The 19,536-nt window shown below is 37.4% G+C and overlaps 2 protein-coding genes across 2 annotated transcripts; both read left to right on the top strand.

Annotated features, from left to right (window-relative positions):
- Window positions 1-374: 374 nt before the first annotated feature.
- LOC123905938 (calcium-dependent protein kinase 20-like) lies at window positions 375-15,583 on the top strand. Its single transcript, XM_045955747.1, has 7 exons — window positions 375-1,824; window positions 3,078-3,221; window positions 3,321-3,473; window positions 13,243-13,358; window positions 13,794-13,961; window positions 14,218-14,442; window positions 14,816-15,583. Exons 1-7 carry the CDS (start codon window positions 900-902, stop codon window positions 14,885-14,887), a joined length of 1,803 nt encoding a protein of 600 aa, XP_045811703.1. The 5' UTR covers window positions 375-899; the 3' UTR covers window positions 14,888-15,583.
- A 954-nt stretch (window positions 15,584-16,537) lies between these two features.
- Window positions 16,538-19,265, top strand: LOC123905948 (APO protein 3, mitochondrial-like). Its single transcript, XM_045955757.1, has 3 exons — window positions 16,538-17,124; window positions 17,969-18,399; window positions 18,500-19,265. The coding sequence occupies exons 1-3, from the start codon at window positions 16,766-16,768 to the stop codon at window positions 18,895-18,897; spliced, it is 1,188 nt and encodes a 395-aa protein (XP_045811713.1). The 5' UTR covers window positions 16,538-16,765; the 3' UTR covers window positions 18,898-19,265.
- Window positions 19,266-19,536: the final 271 nt, after the last annotated feature.

Here is a 19,536-nt window from a genome sequence, read left to right as displayed (position 1 = left end):
TTTATGGCTAGGTCCGCCCCTGCCTTGGTTCAGTCCGGTTGAGCCTAAAAACCGTTGTGTCAACAAACCGGGAAAACAAATTGAAAACCGATAGAAAATCGGAAAAATCGAACAATATTTTTAAAAAGAGAAAAAAAAATAGGCCCCATTTAAAACTTTAAACTCTTTTAAAAACATTAAAAAAATGAAAATGTATTGCTTAGTAGTAGTAGGAGGAGGAAGTAATATTCCCCTTTTTCTTTTGACAAATTTTTTTTATAATATTTTTTTATCATATTATATTTTTTTTATCATATTTAACAATATTATTATTATTATTATTATTATTATTATAATTATTATTATTATTATTATTATTACATTACATAATTTGCATTGCATGCATGCAATATTTATTTTCTCGTCATGTAATGAGGTGTAAGTAGACGATCATGGCCATCGTCTTCTCCATTTCCTGAATCAATCCTCCTCCTGAATAAAATAATAATAATCATAATCATAATCATAATAATCACACACATTAATCAACCACCACAATTACCATTCTCTTTTTCTTCTTTTTTTTCATCAATTTTTCCAATCAATTTCTTTCAACCCAAGCATCATAATTCATAATATTCCGATTAATATTATTAGATCTCTTCACAATTCTCAATTTTCAACCTCTTCAATTTTCTTCCACATTTCATCCAACGATCACAAATCTCGAATTTGGATCAATTTCACAATTTCCAAAATCGTTCTTCATTTTCCATCGAACCTGGAATTTTCAAATCCAAAATCCATTTTAATTTCGAGATCCGTAATTTCAAACAAGAAATTAGGGTTTCTCGTAGCTCTTAATACTCACCGTCAATGGCGTCGTGGAGTGACTGAAACGACGTCGTTTTTATATTTTCATGGGCAACAACTGCGTCGGACCAAACATCGGCGGGAATGGTGGTTTCCTTCAATCCGTTTCGGCTGCCGTATGGAAAACACGTCCACCGGAGCCAAGGCTTCCTGCACCTGACGACGACAAAGACAAAAATCAGTCTCCGGCAAATGCTGCAACAGAGTCGACTGCCACCGGAAAAGGTTCCGAAGGTTCTAATAATCCTCCCATGCCGGTTCAAAGTACGCCGCCTGAACCGGTGAAAATAGCTGCTGGAGAAGCAAAACCGCTTCCGCTTGACCATGAAAAACCCGTTAAAGCTAAACCAGAGGTAGTAAATAATCCACCACCAGCATCTAGTACTACCGGTGGCGGAGGTGGTAGTGGAGAAGCTAAGAAACCTACACATGTGAAAAGGAATTCAAGTGTTGGACTTCAGGTAGAGTATGTATTGGGTAGAAAAACAGAGAATATAAAAGAATTTTTTAGTTTGGGAAGAAAATTAGGGCAAGGGCAATTTGGGACGACATTTTTATGTATGGAGAAAGGAACTAATAAGGAATTTGCATGCAAATCAATTGCAAAGAGGAAATTAACAACACAAGAAGATGTTGAAGATGTTAGAAGAGAGATTAGGATAATGCATCACTTAGCTGGTCACCCAAATGTGATACAAATAATTGGTGCTTATGAAGATGCTGTTGCTGTTCATGTTGTTATGGAGTTATGTGCTGGCGGGGAACTTTTTGATAGGATTATACAGAGAGGGCATTATACTGAGAGAAAAGCTGCTGAACTTGCTAGGTTGATTTTAGGTGTTGTTCAAGCTTGTCATTCTTTAGGTGTTATGCATAGAGATTTGAAGCCTGAGAATTTTCTTTTTGTTAGTCATGAAGAAGAATCTCGGCTTAAGACAATTGATTTTGGACTCTCTGTGTTTTTTAGACCAGGTAAAATTTGTTTTACTTTATTTTGTCATTTGACAAGCATTGTTGTTCTTGTTTTTTGTTTCTTTCTGAAAACTCTATAACCGGCCTACTAACTAATCTCAGGGGTCCAATCTCACCGTCCACAAGTGGGTCCCCATTTAAAGTCAGGGCTTTCTCTATATAGACTAGCCCACCGAAATTAGCACTAGAGGGAATCGAACATGAGACTTGAGAGGAGCACACTCCAAGGTCCCAAACCAACACCACTAGGCCAACCCAAACGGGGTTCATTATTGTTCTTGTTAACTAGTTGAATGAAAATGATGATTTAGACTATAGTTGACATAAGGGATTGGTGTTTAATGCTCATGAAATGCTAGGAAAGTCATTATACTTATGATCTGTGTATTGTTACTTATGATCTGTGTATTGTTGAACAGTGTGAGCCTACTATTCTACACACATGATAACCCACAATTGACATAATAGCTTATACAAGGCTTTGATTAGGGAGTTTTATCTATTCAAATTGGGTGTACAACCCATGTGCCTAGTATCGAGATTATCAAAATTTTCAGTTACACCTAGTTTTGATTTGTATGATCTTTGTCCGTTGAAAATGGATTATTTGCTGTTTATAGGAGCCAGTTATATTAAACAAGTGTAATGATGGTGTGTGAAGGAGAGACATAGAAATGGAATAGAAATAAAGTGAGTGATGTGATTGGGATGAGAAGTAGAAGGTGAGATAGAAAAGAAGATTATATGTGAAAGTGTTGTTAAAGAAAGGAGGAGACATGAAAAATATAAAATCAAATTTGTTCTTACCAAACATTTCTTTCTTGATGCTTTAATATTTGTCATATCAAGGACTAGGATGACTGCTCTGCAAATGCATAGCTATGCCTTTTATCACCTCGGCAGGTTCTCTACTAAGAATCATGTGAAAGAAATTGAATAGTAAAACGTAGTTGTTTATAGTGCTTGTGTTTATAAAATTCAATGGTGAAGAGAGAAAGTGGACTGACTGAACATGTGGGCAAGGTATTGGATATGCATGCAAGTGTATTATAAGGTGAGTGCATTTTAGTTGTTTAAGACTTTTAAGTCATATAAATAGGACATCATGCTACTCCATATCGAAAAACACATTCTTTTGATTAACTAGGACGACCTTAGCGATTTTGTTTAACTGTGTTAAAGAATTCTACTTTTCCTTTTATTTTGGATTTCACTTTTTCTAGTTCAGATTGAGAAAAATGTCCATTATACAGGTGAAACATTTACTGACGTGGTTGGGAGCCCATACTATGTGGCCCCTGAAGTTTTGCGGAAGAACTATGGTCAAGAATGTGATGTTTGGAGCGCTGGAGTGATCATTTATATTTTACTCAGTGGAGTTCCTCCATTTTGGGATGGTGAGAATGCTATGTCAGTTGTTTTTGTTGTTTGTCCATAGCAGTATTAGTTGTGTCTGTGATGTAGCATGTGCCTGATGTGTTTGTTCTTTGTATCAGAAACGGAACAAGGAATATTTGAGCAAGTATTGAAAGGAGAGCTTGACTTTATTTCTGAACCATGGCCCAGCATATCTGAAAGTGCAAAGGATCTTGTTCGAAAAATGCTTGTAAGGGATCCTAAGAAGCGGTTAACGGCACATGAAGTTCTTTGTGAGTATGCATACATCTTTGATGCTAAATGGCTTGATCTTTGAATAGTTTGCAATTTTTTGTGACCAGAGATCTATTAAGTCCAATTCTACAAGGTTATCTTTTTTAACACTGTTATTTTCATGGGCAGATTATTTGGTTTGTCGCAACGTAATACTTTAAACTTATAGCTGCTCTTACGATTCATATTAAAGACCGAGAGCCTTTTCATTTAAATAAAATAAAATTATGGCCTGTTTGCTTTTATTACCCCGGGGAAGGGTGAGAAGGGAGTAAAACATGGTTCTCAATAAAACTTGACAACTTGAATTTACAGCTAAGATGAGCATGAAATGTACTGGGAATTAATTTCATGTTCCATATGTTGGACAACAAAACTTTGATCTTTGTCATGTCATTGGACATTCACATTTGGTAATATTACGCCTCCATATCATTTTCGCGTAATGTAACACCCTAACCCATACTACCCTTAAAAACGTAATTTTAAAAACTTTTCAACAAGTGTAAAGGCAGAGTGCCACGCGGTAATTAAAACACATGCATACACACAGAGCGTCATGAATTTTAACATGAAAAGCAACAGCGGATTCAATCTTGCCAAGCATGCATATATATACATATATATATACATAAGCCATATTCATCCCTAAGGATGTCACTTATACAAGAACTAGCATATCAAAAAGGTAACACCGATATACGATGAAATCCAAGCGTAATCCCCGACTCGATGTTACATTACCAGAGCATTTACTATTTACAAACTCTAATCAAAAGCTAGTACTAAGAGGAGTAATCTATGCTAAGTCTCCTCACCAAAAGGTATTTCAACGCCCAGCTAGAACAGCAGTCTAAACGTCGGCACAGTCCTCAGCCTGAATATCTGAACCCCCAAAGGTCCAGCAAATAACACAAAGCAGAGAGTTAGAAAACATAATCGCATATCATACGAGTATAAGAAAGGTCTTACACTTTCGAACTACATCATGCATATTCTAACTCACGCCAAAACATCGCACTAAACAATTATCAATTAATAAGGTTCAACACATTTCAACCCCATAATGTCACATACCATTTATCAAATATATGCGCATTTACCCTAAGGTATCTAATGTCAATTAATTCACTGTCATGCCATCCCTAGACATAACTAAATGCATGTGGTACCAAAGTGTCTCACCAACGGTGGACCAAGAACAGTTTTATATCATGCTGGATATGTCGGAACTTACCGAACCATCTTATCTCCCTTGGATAAGCCAACACAGTTTTATATCCTGTTGGATAGCAGCTCTGGACTCATGGATTCATCTAATCCGATCCTCGGCTTCATTATGGACACATAATCCATTTTCGTTATTGGAACCCAAGTTTCCAATGTTCACACACAATCATGAATGCATGTATGCATACACATATCAACCATATGATATTCTCTAGCTCGAAGCTACTCTTTTATGAATGCGGGAACACAATCCTAACACATTCACTTAACATTACAAACTAATGCCAAAACATAACATTGCTCTCTTTAAGCTACAACTTATTGCATACACGTTTATCATTCATATAACGATTAACAATAAGTATTAACAGTATCAACATGTATCAACAATCATGTAAGGATACCCTTAAACCATGTTACAAGTGCCTAATCACACTTATAAACATCAACAAGAATTGCTGTCACAGAGGCCCTCGCTAAGCGAAGCCTTAGCGAGACATAGCGAACCTCACCAGGAAGTCACCTGCTCATGGCGAGCATTGGCGAGCTTCAACGAACTATTCGCTGAGCGAAGGCTTAGCGAGCCTACGCGAACCACACCCGGAAGTCACCTGCTCATGGCGAGCATTGGCGAGCTTCAGCGAACCTGTTCGCTACAGCGAACTCCTGGTCGCTTAGCGAACTATACCAGAAAAATATCTGTTCTTGAGTTTCAATAAGGCGGTTTAACCTCAAATCAACTCAAAAATTCAACCAAACATGTTATAAATTCTTATAAACAGCCATTCCAAACATATATGGTATCAAGGAACATTAATCATCCCTTCCAAACATCCAAATATCTCTAACAATCAAAATCAAGCCAATTTCTTGGGTTTTAAGTAACTTTCATAAACTTAACAAAAATGATCCCAACACATACATATTTATCATGGAATCAAGCTAGTGATTAACACATACAAAGTAATGATGAAGAACATCACACTCACATACAAAAGCTTAATCAAAGTCTAAAAGAAATTGAGTGGGAGAGTTCGGGAATGGAGACATAGACAATCTCCCCTCTCCTTGCCACTCAAGAATCATGAATTCTAATCTCTTACCTTAAGTTTGGTGATGATCCAAGCCTTCTCTTGCTCAAGCTTTCTCTCTTGATCAAACCCTAGCTTAGCTTTGCTCTAGCTCACTCAAGGAAATGAAGTTATGATACTATTCAAGGTTGATATTGCTACTTATACCATTCCCTAAAGTCATGGACCAAGCCCAATTGGCTTAGGCCCATTGCCTCTCACGCCCATTAAGCCCAAAACCAAGGTTCTCGCGTCTAATAACTTACGTTCGGCTAAATAATTATTCGTCGCTCACTAAAATAATAAAAGCCAATTAATAAATAAAATAACATTTAATAAAATATACGAATACGAAAAATGGGTCGTTACAATCCTACCCCCCTTAAAAGAATTTCGCCCTCGAAATTACCTAGAAACAGATCGGGATAAGAATCTCTCATCTTGCTTTCCAACTCCCACGTCGCATTCTCACCAGCCGGTCCTCCCCACACGACTTTCACGGATGCAATCTCTTTGTTTCTCAACCTCTTCACTTCTCTTCCTTCGATTCTCAAAGGCACAGTCTCGATGGTCAAGTCATCCCTCACTTGAACATCGTCCGATTCAATCACATGTGTCGGATCAGACACATACTTGCGCAACTGTGATACATGAAAAACATCGTGCAAATTCGCCAATGATGGCGGTAATGCAATCCTATACGCAACTTTCCCAACTCGCTTCAAAATCTCAAACGGCCCAATAAACCTCGACGTCAACTTCCTTGACTTCAACGCACGTCCTACTCCAGTAGTCGATGTAACTCGTAGGAATACATGATCCCCCTCTTGGAATTCAATGTCCTTCCTCCTCTTATCATGATAACTCTTCTGTCGACTCTGAGACGCTTTCATCTTCTCACGAATCATCTGAATCTTCTCTGTTGTTTCTTGTACAATCTCTGGTCCAAGAATTGCACCTTCTCCTGTTTCATACCAACACAGAGGTGTCCTACACCTTCTCCCATACAAAGCCTCAAACGGTGCCATTCCGATACTAGAATGGTAACTGTTGTTGTATGTAAACTCTACTAACGGCAAACAAGAATCCCAATTCACGTTTTGCTCCAAAACACAAGCTCTCAACAAATCCTCTAAGGATTGTATCGTCCTCTCCGACTGACCATCTGTCTGAGGATGATACGCTGAACTCAACCTCAACTTCGTTCCTAAAGCTTCTTGCAAGCTTTCCCAAAATCTAGAAGTAAATCTCGGATCTCTATCCGAAATAATACTTGTTGGAATACCATGTAGCTTCACAATCTGCTCCACATAAATCTCGGCCAACTTAGGCACCAAAGTACCTTTCCTGATAGCAATGAAGTGAGCACACTTCGTCAGACGATCTACCACTACCCAAATCACCTCGTTACCTTTCTTGGTCTTCGGTAAACCTCCCACAAAATCCATTGCAATGCTATCCCATTTCCATTCGGGTATAAACATTGGTTGCAACAAACCAAACGGCTTCTGATGCTCAATCTTCGATTTCTGACAAGTTAAGCAGGAATAAACAAATTCAGAAATTTGCCTCTTCATTCCCGGCCACCAAAATAACTTCCTCAAATCCTGATACATCTTGGTTACTCCAGGATGTATACTCAAACCACTCCTGTGACCTTCTTCCATGATCATTCTTTTTAATTCGGGTACATCCGGTACACAAACTCTTCCGTGAAATCTCATGACTTCACTCTCGTCAATCTTGATATTGGTCTCCTTGCCTTCATTGATGAGTACCATCTTCTCCATCAATTTCTCATCCGATTTCTGACGTTCTTTAATATCTTCGAGAAAAGGATTCGTCAACTTTAACATTCCAAGCTTCACACTTGAAGAAGTAACCTCACACACAAGACTCAAGTCTCGGAATTCTTCAATCAACTCTAACTCTCTCACCATCAATGATGACATATGCAAAGTTTTCCTACTTAATGCATCGGCCACTACATTGGCTTTTCCGGGGTGATAACTCAAATCAAAATCGTAGTCCTTTAAGAATTCGAGCCATCTTCGTTGCCTCATATTCAACTCCTTCTGGTCGAATAAGTATTTCAGACTCTTGTGATCACTAAACACTTCAAACCTCGATCCATATAAGTAGTGTCTCCACACTTTCAAAGCAAACACCACTGCGGCTAACTCCAAATCATGCGTTGGATAGTTCCTCTCGTGAACCTTCAGTTGCCTTGAAGCATATGCTACCACATTACCCCCTGGCATAAGCACTCCGCCAAGTCCTAACTTCGAAGCATCGCAATACACGACGAACGACTCTTTGGCATCGGGTAAAATCAACACGGGTGCAGTAGTCAATCTTCTCTTGAGCTCTTGGAAGCTCTCCTCACAATTACCGTCCCAAACAAACGCTTGATCTTTCCTTGTCAACTTGGTTAACGGTAAAGCCAACTTCGAAAAACCTTCGATGAATCTTCTATAATAACCGGCTAAACCAAGGAAACTTCTAATCTCTGAAACAGATTCCGGCGTTCCCCACTGTGACACAGCGTCAACCTTCGCAGGATCTACCGCGATTCCTCCACTTGAAATTATATGCCCTAGGAAACTCACCTCTTTCATCCAAAATTCACACTTTGACAACTTGGCATACAACTTCTTCTCCTTCAAGACTTGCAAAACAATCCTCAAGTGCTCTTCGTGCTCTTCCTCGGATTTTGAGTAAATCAAAATGTCGTCGATGAACACCACCACGAATCTATCCAAAAATGAATGGAAAATTCGGTTCATATACTCCATGAAAACTCCAGGTGCATTGGTCACACCAAACGGCATAACTGAATACTCGTAGTGCCCATACCTCGTCCTAAATGCAGTCTTAGGTATGTCTTCCGTCTTCACTCTAATCTGATGGTATCCAGATCTCAAATCGATCTTACTAAACACGCAAGCTCCAACTAGTTGATCCATCAAATCATCTATCCTCGGAAGTGGATATTTATTCTTGATCGTCACTTTGTTCAACTGACGATAGTCTATACATAATCTCATGCTTCTATCTTTCTTCTTCACAAGCAATACCGGCGCTCCCCATGGCGAAACACTCGGCCGAACAAACCTCTTCTCAAGCAGCTCTTCAAGTTGCTTCTTCAACTCATTCAACTCTGACGCTGACATTCGATACGGCGCCATCGATATCGGACTAGTCCCAGGTACTAGGTCGATAGAAAACTCTACCTCTCGCTTCGGAGGCACGTCAGATATATCATCTGGAAACACATCTGGGAATTCACAAACGATTGGTAACTCTTCTATCTTAACTCCTCCTTCGAGTTTCAATGATGCAAACATCATGAACATCTCGGCATGTTCTTTCAACGCTTCCGATACTTCCTTCCCGCTCATCAATTGCAAGTTCTCCTCCGGCTTCGGAAAAACAACGGCCTTCTCACGACAGTTGATATGAATTCGGTTGAAGATTAACCAATTCATACCAAAAATTACATCCATACCACTAAGTGGAATACACACTAAATCCATACCAAGTGCCTATCAAAAATTGTTACGGGGCAATTACGACATACTTGTCGAGTAATCACTGAACCATTAGCAGGAGTTTCTATTTCCATCCTACCCGTCATATCCGTTAAAGGAATACTAAGACGCTTCGCACAATCCAAAGAAATAAAAGAATGCGTCGCTCCCGTATCTATAATCGCAATTAAAGGAGTGTCATAGATGAAACACGTACCTCTAATGAGATTGTCCTCAAGGCTAGCATCCTCTCCACTCAAAGCAAACACCTTGCCCATCACCTTCTTGGGCTTCTTACAAGTCGGACTCTTGTGGCCTTCTTCACCACAATTGAAACACACCACTTTTGTCCTACACACCTCGGTCTTGTGGCCCAGCTTTCCACAATTCTTACACCTATCCCCTTTCTTCGGGCAATCATAAGACATATGACCCCTTTCTCCACAGTTGTAACAATTCCCATTCACCGGCTTCTTACCACCACTTGTATTACCCCTACCGCGGTTATCATAAGGTTTTCCGCGCTCTTGTCCTTTCCCTTTTCGGTCATTCACAGCTTTGTAGTAGTTCACCTTAGCTCTACCATCCTCATCACAAATCCTACTCTTGTTCACAAGGGTCGCAAAATCCCTTATCTGTGAAAATCCAATCATATGTTTAATGTCTGGACGTAGACCACTTTCAAACTTCACACACTTGTCGTTCTCCGCTTCCAAAGTGTTGTAATGCGGACTAAACGCACACAAAGTCTCAAACTTGACGGCATAGTCAGCTACCGTCATATTCCCCTGTTTCAGTTCCATGAATTCCACCACCTTCTTATTCTTCACATCAACAGGAAAATACTTAACCAAAAATTCTCTTTTAAACATTGCCCATGGTATAGCCATACCACCGGGTCCTAGCCTCAACTTGGCGTTCTTCCACCACACATTTGCTTCCTCACGCAACACATATGTTCCAAGGGTTGTCTTCCCTTCCTCGGAACAATCCATTGCTTCAAAAATTATTTCAAGTTCCTCCAGCCACTTGTGAGCTCCATCCGGATTGTAACCTCCGGTAAACGTTGGCGGTTTCTGCTTCATGAACCGTTCCAACCTCATCTCTACCTCTCTTCCAGGTTGATGATCTCTAACCACTATGTTGGTGAGTGCGGCCAAAGCCTCCGCAATCTGAGCATTCGTTCTCGCAGCAGCCATGATTCCTGAACGAATCACAACTAGACGTTAGAAAGTACTAACAGTGTTCCCTACACATGCTCATACGGGGAAAAGAAAAGTCCTAATTGGTTGACACGAACCGACCTGCTCTGATACCACTATTGTAACACCCTAACCCATACTACCCTTAAAAACGTAATTTTAAAAACTTTTCAACAAGTGTAAAGGCAGAGTGCCACGCGGTAATTAAAACACATGCATACACACAGAGCGTCATGAATTTTAACATGAAAAGCAACAGCGGATTCAATCTTGCCAAGCATGCATATATATACATATATATATACATAAGCCATATTCATCCCTAAGGATGTCACTTATACAAGAACTAGCATATCAAAAAGGTAACACCGATATACGATGAAATCCAAGCGTAATCCCCGACTCGATGTTACATTACCAGAGCATTTACTATTTACAAACTCTAATCAAAAGCTAGTACTAAGAGGAGTAATCTATGCTAAGTCTCCTCACCAAAAGGTATTTCAACGCCCAGCTAGAACAGCAGTCTAAACGTCGGCACAGTCCTCAGCCTGAATATCTGAACCCCCAAAGGTCCAGCAAATAACACAAAGCAGAGAGTTAGAAAACATAATCGCATATCATACGAGTATAAGAAAGGTCTTACACTTTCGAACTACATCATGCATATTCTAACTCACGCCAAAACATCGCACTAAACAATTATCAATTAATAAGGTTCAACACATTTCAACCCCATAATGTCACATACCATTTATCAAATATATGCGCATTTACCCTAAGGTATCTAATGTCAATTAATTCACTGTCATGCCATCCCTAGACATAACTAAATGCATGTGGTACCAAAGTGTCTCACCAACGGTGGACCAAGAACAGTTTTATATCATGCTGGATATGTCGGAACTTACCGAACCATCTTATCTCCCTTGGATAAGCCAACACAGTTTTATATCCTGTTGGATAGCAGCTCTGGACTCATGGATTCATCTAATCCGATCCTCGGCTTCATTATGGACACATAATCCATTTTCGTTATTGGAACCCAAGTTTCCAATGTTCACATACAATCATGAATGCATGTATGCATACACATATCAACCATATGATATTCTCTAGCTCGAAGCTACTCTTTTATGAATGCGGGAACACAATCCTAACACATTCACTTAACATTACAAACTAATGCCAAAACATAACATTGCTCTCTTTAAGCTACAACTTATTGCATACACGTTTATCATTCATATAACGATTAACAATAAGTATTAACAGTATCAACATGTATCAACAATCATGTAAGGATACCCTTAAACCATGTTACAAGTGCCTAATCACACTTATAAACATCAACAAGAATTGCTGTCACAGAGGCCCTCGCTAAGCGAAGCCTTAGCGAGACATAGCGAACCTCACCAGGAAGTCACCTGCTCATGGCGAGCATTGGCGAGCTTCAACGAACTATTCGCTGAGCGAAGGCTTAGCGAGCCTACGCGAACCACACCCGGAAGTCACCTGCTCATGGCGAGCATTGGCGAGCTTCAGCGAACCTGTTCGCTACAGCGAACTCCTGGTCGCTTAGCGAACTATACCAGAAAAATATCTGTTCTTGAGTTTCAATAAGGCGGTTTAACCTCAAATCAACTCAAAAATTCAACCAAACATGTTATAAATTCTTATAAACAGCCATTCCAAACATATATGGTATCAAGGAACATTAATCATCCCTTCCAAACATCCAAATATCTCTAACAATCAAAATCAAGCCAATTTCTTGGGTTTTAAGTAACTTTCATAAACTTAACAAAAATGATCCCAACACATACATATTTATCATGGAATCAAGCTAGTGATTAACACATACAAAGTGATGATGAAGAACATCACACTCACATACAAAAGCTTAATCAAAGTCTAAAAGAAATTGAGTGGGAGAGTTCGGGAATGGAGACATAGACAATCTCCCCTCTCCTTGCCACTCAAGAATCATGAATTCTAATCTCTTACCTTAAGTTTGGTGATGATCCAAGCCTTCTCTTGCTCAAGCTTTCTCTCTTGATCAAACCCTAGCTTAGCTTTGCTCTAGCTCACTCAAGGAAATGAAGTTATGATACTATTCAAGGTTGATATTGCTACTTATACCATTCCCTAAAGTCATGGACCAAGCCCAATTGGCTTAGGCCCATTGCCTCTCACGCCCATTAAGCCCAAAACCAAGGTTCTCGCGTCTAATAACTTACGTTCGGCTAAATAATTATTCGTCGCTCACTAAAATAATAAAAGCCAATTAATAAATAAAATAACATTTAATAAAATATACGAATACGAAAAATGGGTCGTTACACGTAACATATATGTATACTCTGCACATCCAAATGAGTTATAAATTTGGAACCAGAAATTTAATTAAGATAATACTTGTTGAACTGCTAATTTTGTTTCCCCTTTGCTTATTTCTATCATTTCATACTACTATTTTGCTCACAAATTAGTTTGCTTTTATTCTTTAATCAATCATCCTTTGATCCTAGGAATTCTCTCTTACTAGTTTAATTTAATGTTGAGAGATTGATATAGGATTCTCAGAAGTGGCATAATGATTTTCAGTCTGCATAATCATGACAGTGATCTCATTGTTTTCAACGATAAACATAATTTGTGTTCTTTTTTGAAATTAAAATATTAATCTTAATTTTAAATATAGAAATACATTAAGTTATGATTGATGATGTGCAGGCCATCCTTGGGTTCAGGTTGGTGGTGTTGCCCCTGATAAACCACTTGATTCTGCCGTCTTATCTCGTTTGAAACAATTCTCTGCAATGAACAAGCTCAAGAAAATAGCCATTCGAGTGAGTATCCACCAGTTATTTAAGATTAGAAGTATCACATGTCACATGAAAACTGTCTATGTACAATCTTATATTTTTGCTCTAATGCAGACCCCTCAAAACTATTTGTTTTGGAACATATAAATTGTAATAGATCATAAAATTACAAGCGTAACTTCATTGTGCTAAAGAATCATCACATTTTATTGTTGAAATATAATTTTCCAATCAAGGCTTTTCTGAAAATTGTTGAATCATCGCTATTATCTGTGTAATTGATTGGAGGCATAGCCAACCATAGAATAAAACAAGCAAAATCTGCAATTTTTTATTATGTCGAATATTTTATCAATGTGAAGTAATCTCTTTGTTCAAGAACAAAAAATGTGTTTCATAGTTTATTCCAAAAAAAATAAAATTATATAGCATGACTTTCTCTAATATATCCCTTGTCAGGTAATTGCTGAAAATCTGTCCGAGGAAGAAATTGCAGGACTGAAAGAAATGTTCAGGATGATAGACACAGATAATAGCGGACAGATTACTCTCGAGGAACTGAAAAATGGTTTAGAGAGAGTTGGTTCCGTTCTTAAGGATTCTGAAATTACCTGGTTAATGCAAGCGGTGAGTGCTTGCTTGCTATCCAAATTTGCTGTTCTATGATTAAAACTTCTAAATGAGTGACTGGATCTAGCTCATTATAGTTCAAAATTATAAAAGAATGACTGCACATTGCTCATTCTTGGAAACCAAGAATGCCCTTCATTTTCCTCCTTTTAGATAGGAGAACTGCCCTTGAACTGTTTGTATTGTGTTCAACAGAGTGATTGATTTTGTTTCATATTTCATCGGATTGATCTTTTCCTTGTTTATAATTCAGGCAGATGTTGATAATAGTGGTACCATAGACTATGGTGAATTTATAGCAGCTATGCTTCATCTAAACAAGATCCAGAAGGAGGATCATCTATTTGCCGCCTTTAACTACTTTGACAAAGATGGTAGTGGATACATTACAAAGGATGAGCTTCAACAAGCCTGTCAACAGTTTGGCCTACAAGAGGATCATCTAGATGATATAATACGTGAAGCTGATAAGGATAATGTAATGGATCTTAATTTTTTAACACCTTGTTTCTCTAACATCACTTTTACATCTCCTCTCATCTCCTTTGCTATTTCTTTCATCCTTTCCCATTAAATCATCCATTACATCTCTCACTTTTTTCTGTCTTCCTTTTTATCTGTCTCATACTCTCAATGCGTCCATGCTTTGTTTGTTGTGCATATATTTTAAATGTGTGTAAAGTATATAAAAGATAAGAAGTATGAGAGATACGGAGATAAACACATACAATGTCACATTCAGTGTTAGTATTTTCATGATAAAATAAAACAGTATGTTTTACTTTTACTTCCAAATAACATTTAAGTTCTTGTCTTTTATTTATTTGACTTGTATTTTGCACTGTTTCCAGGATGGACGCATTGACTACAGTGAATTTGTTGCAATGATGCAAGACACTGATTTTGGCAAAAAGGGGATATAAACAGCATGAGAGATTTTTTGGATGCCTTCTGGTTTTAGCGAACTCTTGATCTTGCCAAATGAGGACTTGGTAGATGACTTTGAGTGAGTTTCTTCTCTTCTGGAAGCTGGCTAAATTATGTAAGTGAATGCACTTAGAAACTGTTAGAGCTTCAGGGAGAGAAAGCATGAATGGTCTGATATAATAGTGTTTATGTATTTAGTATTTACAACTTTTTAAAAATGTAGTCAAGTATAAATTTTCCATTTGAATCTCTTACCCTTATTTGGGGTAAATGGATGGTAGAATGATTTCTCAGCATGGAATCTAGCACTGTTTTATCAAGTGTTGGTTCACACTCAACATCAAATTGAGGACAAGTTTCTAAAAGAAGTGTTGAAGGATACATTTGTGCGATACGAATGCTCTTCCAGCTGCACTGTCCTTGTGTCTTCCTCTGATATCATGCCATTTCTCAGTCATAGACCATGTGTTCATGCCGAATATCATGTTGTATCAACTCATGTACCCTGTTTGCATTCATGTATAGAGCCAAAACATTTGTACTTTTTCGGTTAGTGATGTTTTCATTTTAACTTTTAAGTGTATAAACTCTAATCAGTATTTTTTAGTAATGACTTATTTTTGTTAATGATAAGAGGTGATGTATTTGATAAATGCAGTCTCTTTGAGAACTCAGGATTTGTTTCCCCATCACCTTCACTCTATCTTGTTTGGTTTAGTTATTAACTTTTTTGTTCTCAACAAGAAGGATCATTAGTTGAAGCAAGTTTTGTTGGATGGTTGTCCTTACTTACTCTCTCCTTGAATAACTGTCAACACGATAACATGAAAGTAAAAGGGAAAAAAAACAGCAAAGGTTATAATAATATTGTTTGTGGGAGTGATTGTTCGGAAGTTGATGAATTGTTAAAAAAAAAGTTGTTGAACCGATCAATGTTGAACGAGATAATACCTTGCACGTTTATGTTATGGACATCCTTCACATTATAGATGCTCTGTACGAGATTGATAGTATTACTCTGATGCATGTTCTTATGTAACAAAATATATGCGCAAAATTTATGACAAAGGGGATCACATTTGAAGTACTCTGTCCACTAAATTTGCGCCCCGCCTGATTTAGAGTCCTTCATTTTAATAGATAAAGCTTGAAACTTAGCATATACATATTTTCTATTTTTTCTTTTCTTTATCTACGTTACTTTTTGTAACACCACAAAAAAATTAACATTTTAATATTGAGATTAAATTAGTTTTTTTTGTCGGGACTAGCCGTTTGTTATAGCTTATTTTAGAAAAAAAAATCATTTTTTTATAAAAAAAATCACTTTTAATTGTTGTTTGTTATAAATTTTTAAAATAATCAGAAGCTAAAAAAAGTAAAAAAATAGCTAAAAATAAGAAGTTATTAAGAGCAGCTTATAAAATAATAATAAAAATTTAGAGAAGAGAGAAAATAAATGTTAAAAGCATAAAGTTATTTGTAATTAAAAAAACCACTTTTATAATTTGTATCCAAACAAACTAAAAATTATTTTATTTTAAAAAGTGATTTTTATTATAATAAACAAACGCAAAATAAATTTAACTTTTTTAAAAATCTCTAAATTATTTGAGATTAAAATCATTATTTTTTTAATCCGTATCGAACAGAGCGCGCCCTCACTTCAACTTCATACCGCCCTCGAGTCCCACAATTGCCGCGATTCTCCATAGTAGAGCTCGATTCCGCCGCCGCCGCTGAACTCTCCATCGTCAACCTCCAAACCTTCTTTCACCGCCGTAGTTGATAGCAAAGACGCAATCGAACTTTAGTTCACTCCGTTCTTCCGTTTTTCCGTCATTCAAAGCCTCTTCTAAATCCAATGTTCAACAATGCTTCCAAAACTCATTCAATCAACTAGTTCTTCTCTCCTTCAAAGAATCACACATACACATACAACCACACTTTTCCGTGTTTTATACTCGACTGTGTCAATTTGCGATAATATTCCAAGAAAACTCAAAAAGTTTGAGAGGAAACCATTGGTAACAAGTATCAATGAACTAAAACGTGAAGGTAGAAAGAAGAGAAAGGAGAGACAAAAAGTGGATGAGATTATTTTACAATCTCGTCAAAATGGTTTATTGGTTCAGAAATTGATTCCTGTTGCTAAGGAAGTTTATGCTGCTAGGTCTCAATTATTGTCTTGTGTTTCTAGACTTGTTAATCATATCGCTATTTATACATGCAGGTAATGTTATAACTCTCAACTTTTGATTTTTTTTTCATTTTTGTTGTTTGAGATTTTAGTATGTTTGTTACATGTAGAATTTTTATTCAAGTATAATTAGTTTGTAATGAAGCACAGATGCGGACACCAACACCCGACACGATTTGAGAAAATGACATAATTCAATGTAATCATAAGCGTCAGTGTCGACATTAGGACATGCCTAATCAGAGGAGTGACTGTGCTTCATAGGTAGTCAATAGTTCACTATAGAGGCATAGAAGAGCTGCCGGTTGGCTGCTATTGGAAGTTTGTAGTAGAGCGGTTTGCTGAAAAATGAGTGAATAGGCAAATTGATCATATAGGAATTCGTAAGGCCAAAATTGTCTCTAATTCTTAGAATTGGCAAATACATACTTGAAATGGTGGAGTTTCAGTCAAATTAATCCCTATGTTAACTTTTATACCGTTAGGGCGTATGATACGATATATGTTATGCTCACACTGATGTGGGATCACTGTGCAATATGTGTCTAGTTAGCGTGCTATGTCATAGTCTCTAAGACATAAGTTAGCAGATGGATCATTTTGAATGTCTTGTTACAGTTTCAGGGGTGTATTTGCCGATTTGCAAAAATGAGAGACTATTTTGACCGTTGCAGCATTTTGAAGTCCAACTTGCCTGTTCATTCTTTAGAAAATATGTTGTTAATGTTGTATTAAGGATATTTTAGGTATTTCCTTATAATATAGGGATATACATATTGAATTTCAACGTTTAGTTACTTTTTAAGCTATAGATTCTTAAACTTATTGGGATTTTTGGATATACACATTCTTCGTTGATATTTTGGATTCCTTGCAGCATATGTGGAGACGTTCATGTTGGTGATCCACCACATAAAATTAGAACATGCAATGTTAGAGGAAGCTTGTCAAGCAAAGAACACAGTTGGGTCAAAGGAGGTATTGAACATGTTCTGCCTCATGTAGAATCATTTCATCTGTATGATAGAATTGGGAGGGCTGTTTCACATAATGAAATGCTTCAAGTGGACCGAATTCCAGCAATTGTTGAATTGTGTATCCAGGCAGGTGTTGATATACCTGAGTACCCTACCAGGAGGAGGACCTTTCCTGTTTATTGTGTTGCTGGTCGGATAATCGATTTTGAGAAAAGATTTCCTAAAGAAATTTCCCTTGAAAAAGATATAGACGAATATGGACTTCCATATCAGAAAAAGAGATCGGATGAAGACACTAATTCTATGGAAATGCATTGTGATGACATCCAAGGTTAATGAACACATATTTTTTCTTCTGTCACTCTATATTATTTGCACAACATACATTTTGTCCAGTCAACTCGGCTAACTATGTGTGTGCTTCTTTGCAGCTGTTGCTGTCCGAGGCATGAAAGCCTGGAAGAAAATGTGCACAGGAGCTTCAAAACTTATGGAGACATATGCTGTCCAAACTTGTGGATACTGTCCAGAGGTACAGGTGGGACCTAAAGGGCATAGAGTGCGAAATTGTCAAGCATACAAACACCAGATGAGGGATGGACAGCATGCTTGGCAGGAGGCTACAATAAATGATTTTGTACCTCCAGTATATGTCTATCACGTTCAAGATCAGCCTTTGGTAAATGAGTTGAAAAGGTACTATGGTATGTTGCCTGCAGTTGTTGAGCTATTTTCACAGACTGGGGCTCCGGTTGAAAAGAATTATGCACATACAATGAGGGTAGATGTAGTAGTCCCTGAAATGGATGAGGAAAAGTGGGTTGTTTAGCGTGATGGGTTGAATGAATTTCCATGCATGAAGGAACCATTTGGACATTGGAAGAGTCTAATTAGAAAATAAGGTTTAATTTAGTTCAAATCGTAACTATTTTCTATGCTGGCAAATATAGAGGCATATTGATGCTACTATATTTAGTATTAGTTTAGTATTTTTCTGGTGTACAAAAGGAAAAGAAAACTTTAGGCTATAGGATTTGTTTAGTATTTTTCTGGTGTACAAAAGGCAAAGAAATATTTGATGATACACTAGTAAAGAGGAAGAGATGGCTTTCTTGCCAAAGTACCTATTATTACTAGTAGAAAAACAACTCCTAGATTTGTATTAACAGTAGTAACTAGTTTCTGGTTCCAACTCCATCAATTTCTCAAAATGGTATATCCTCTACTTTTTTGTAAATATTTTCTTCTTGTTTGCCTGAATATACCTTTGGTTATGTTGAGTGAATGATTGCTACTATTCTGTGTCTGAAACTCTGAATTTGATGCAGTAGTAATTTGTTTAAGCTATTTTTGTGTCATTTGTTGTAATTTCTTCCATTTCCATTAGTCAGTTGACATTTTTTGTGCTGGTGTGGCAAAGGATGTCATTTGTTTGGTTCAGTTTCAGTTGCAGAACTTAACAAAAGAA

The sequence above is a fragment of the Trifolium pratense genome, linkage group LG1, assembly GCF_020283565.1.
Source record: "Trifolium pratense cultivar HEN17-A07 linkage group LG1, ARS_RC_1.1, whole genome shotgun sequence".
In the NCBI taxonomy this organism is placed as follows: Eukaryota; Viridiplantae; Streptophyta; class Magnoliopsida; order Fabales; family Fabaceae; genus Trifolium; species Trifolium pratense.
Note: the sequence above shows the minus strand (reverse complement) of the source record. Positions and strands in the feature narration are given on the sequence as shown.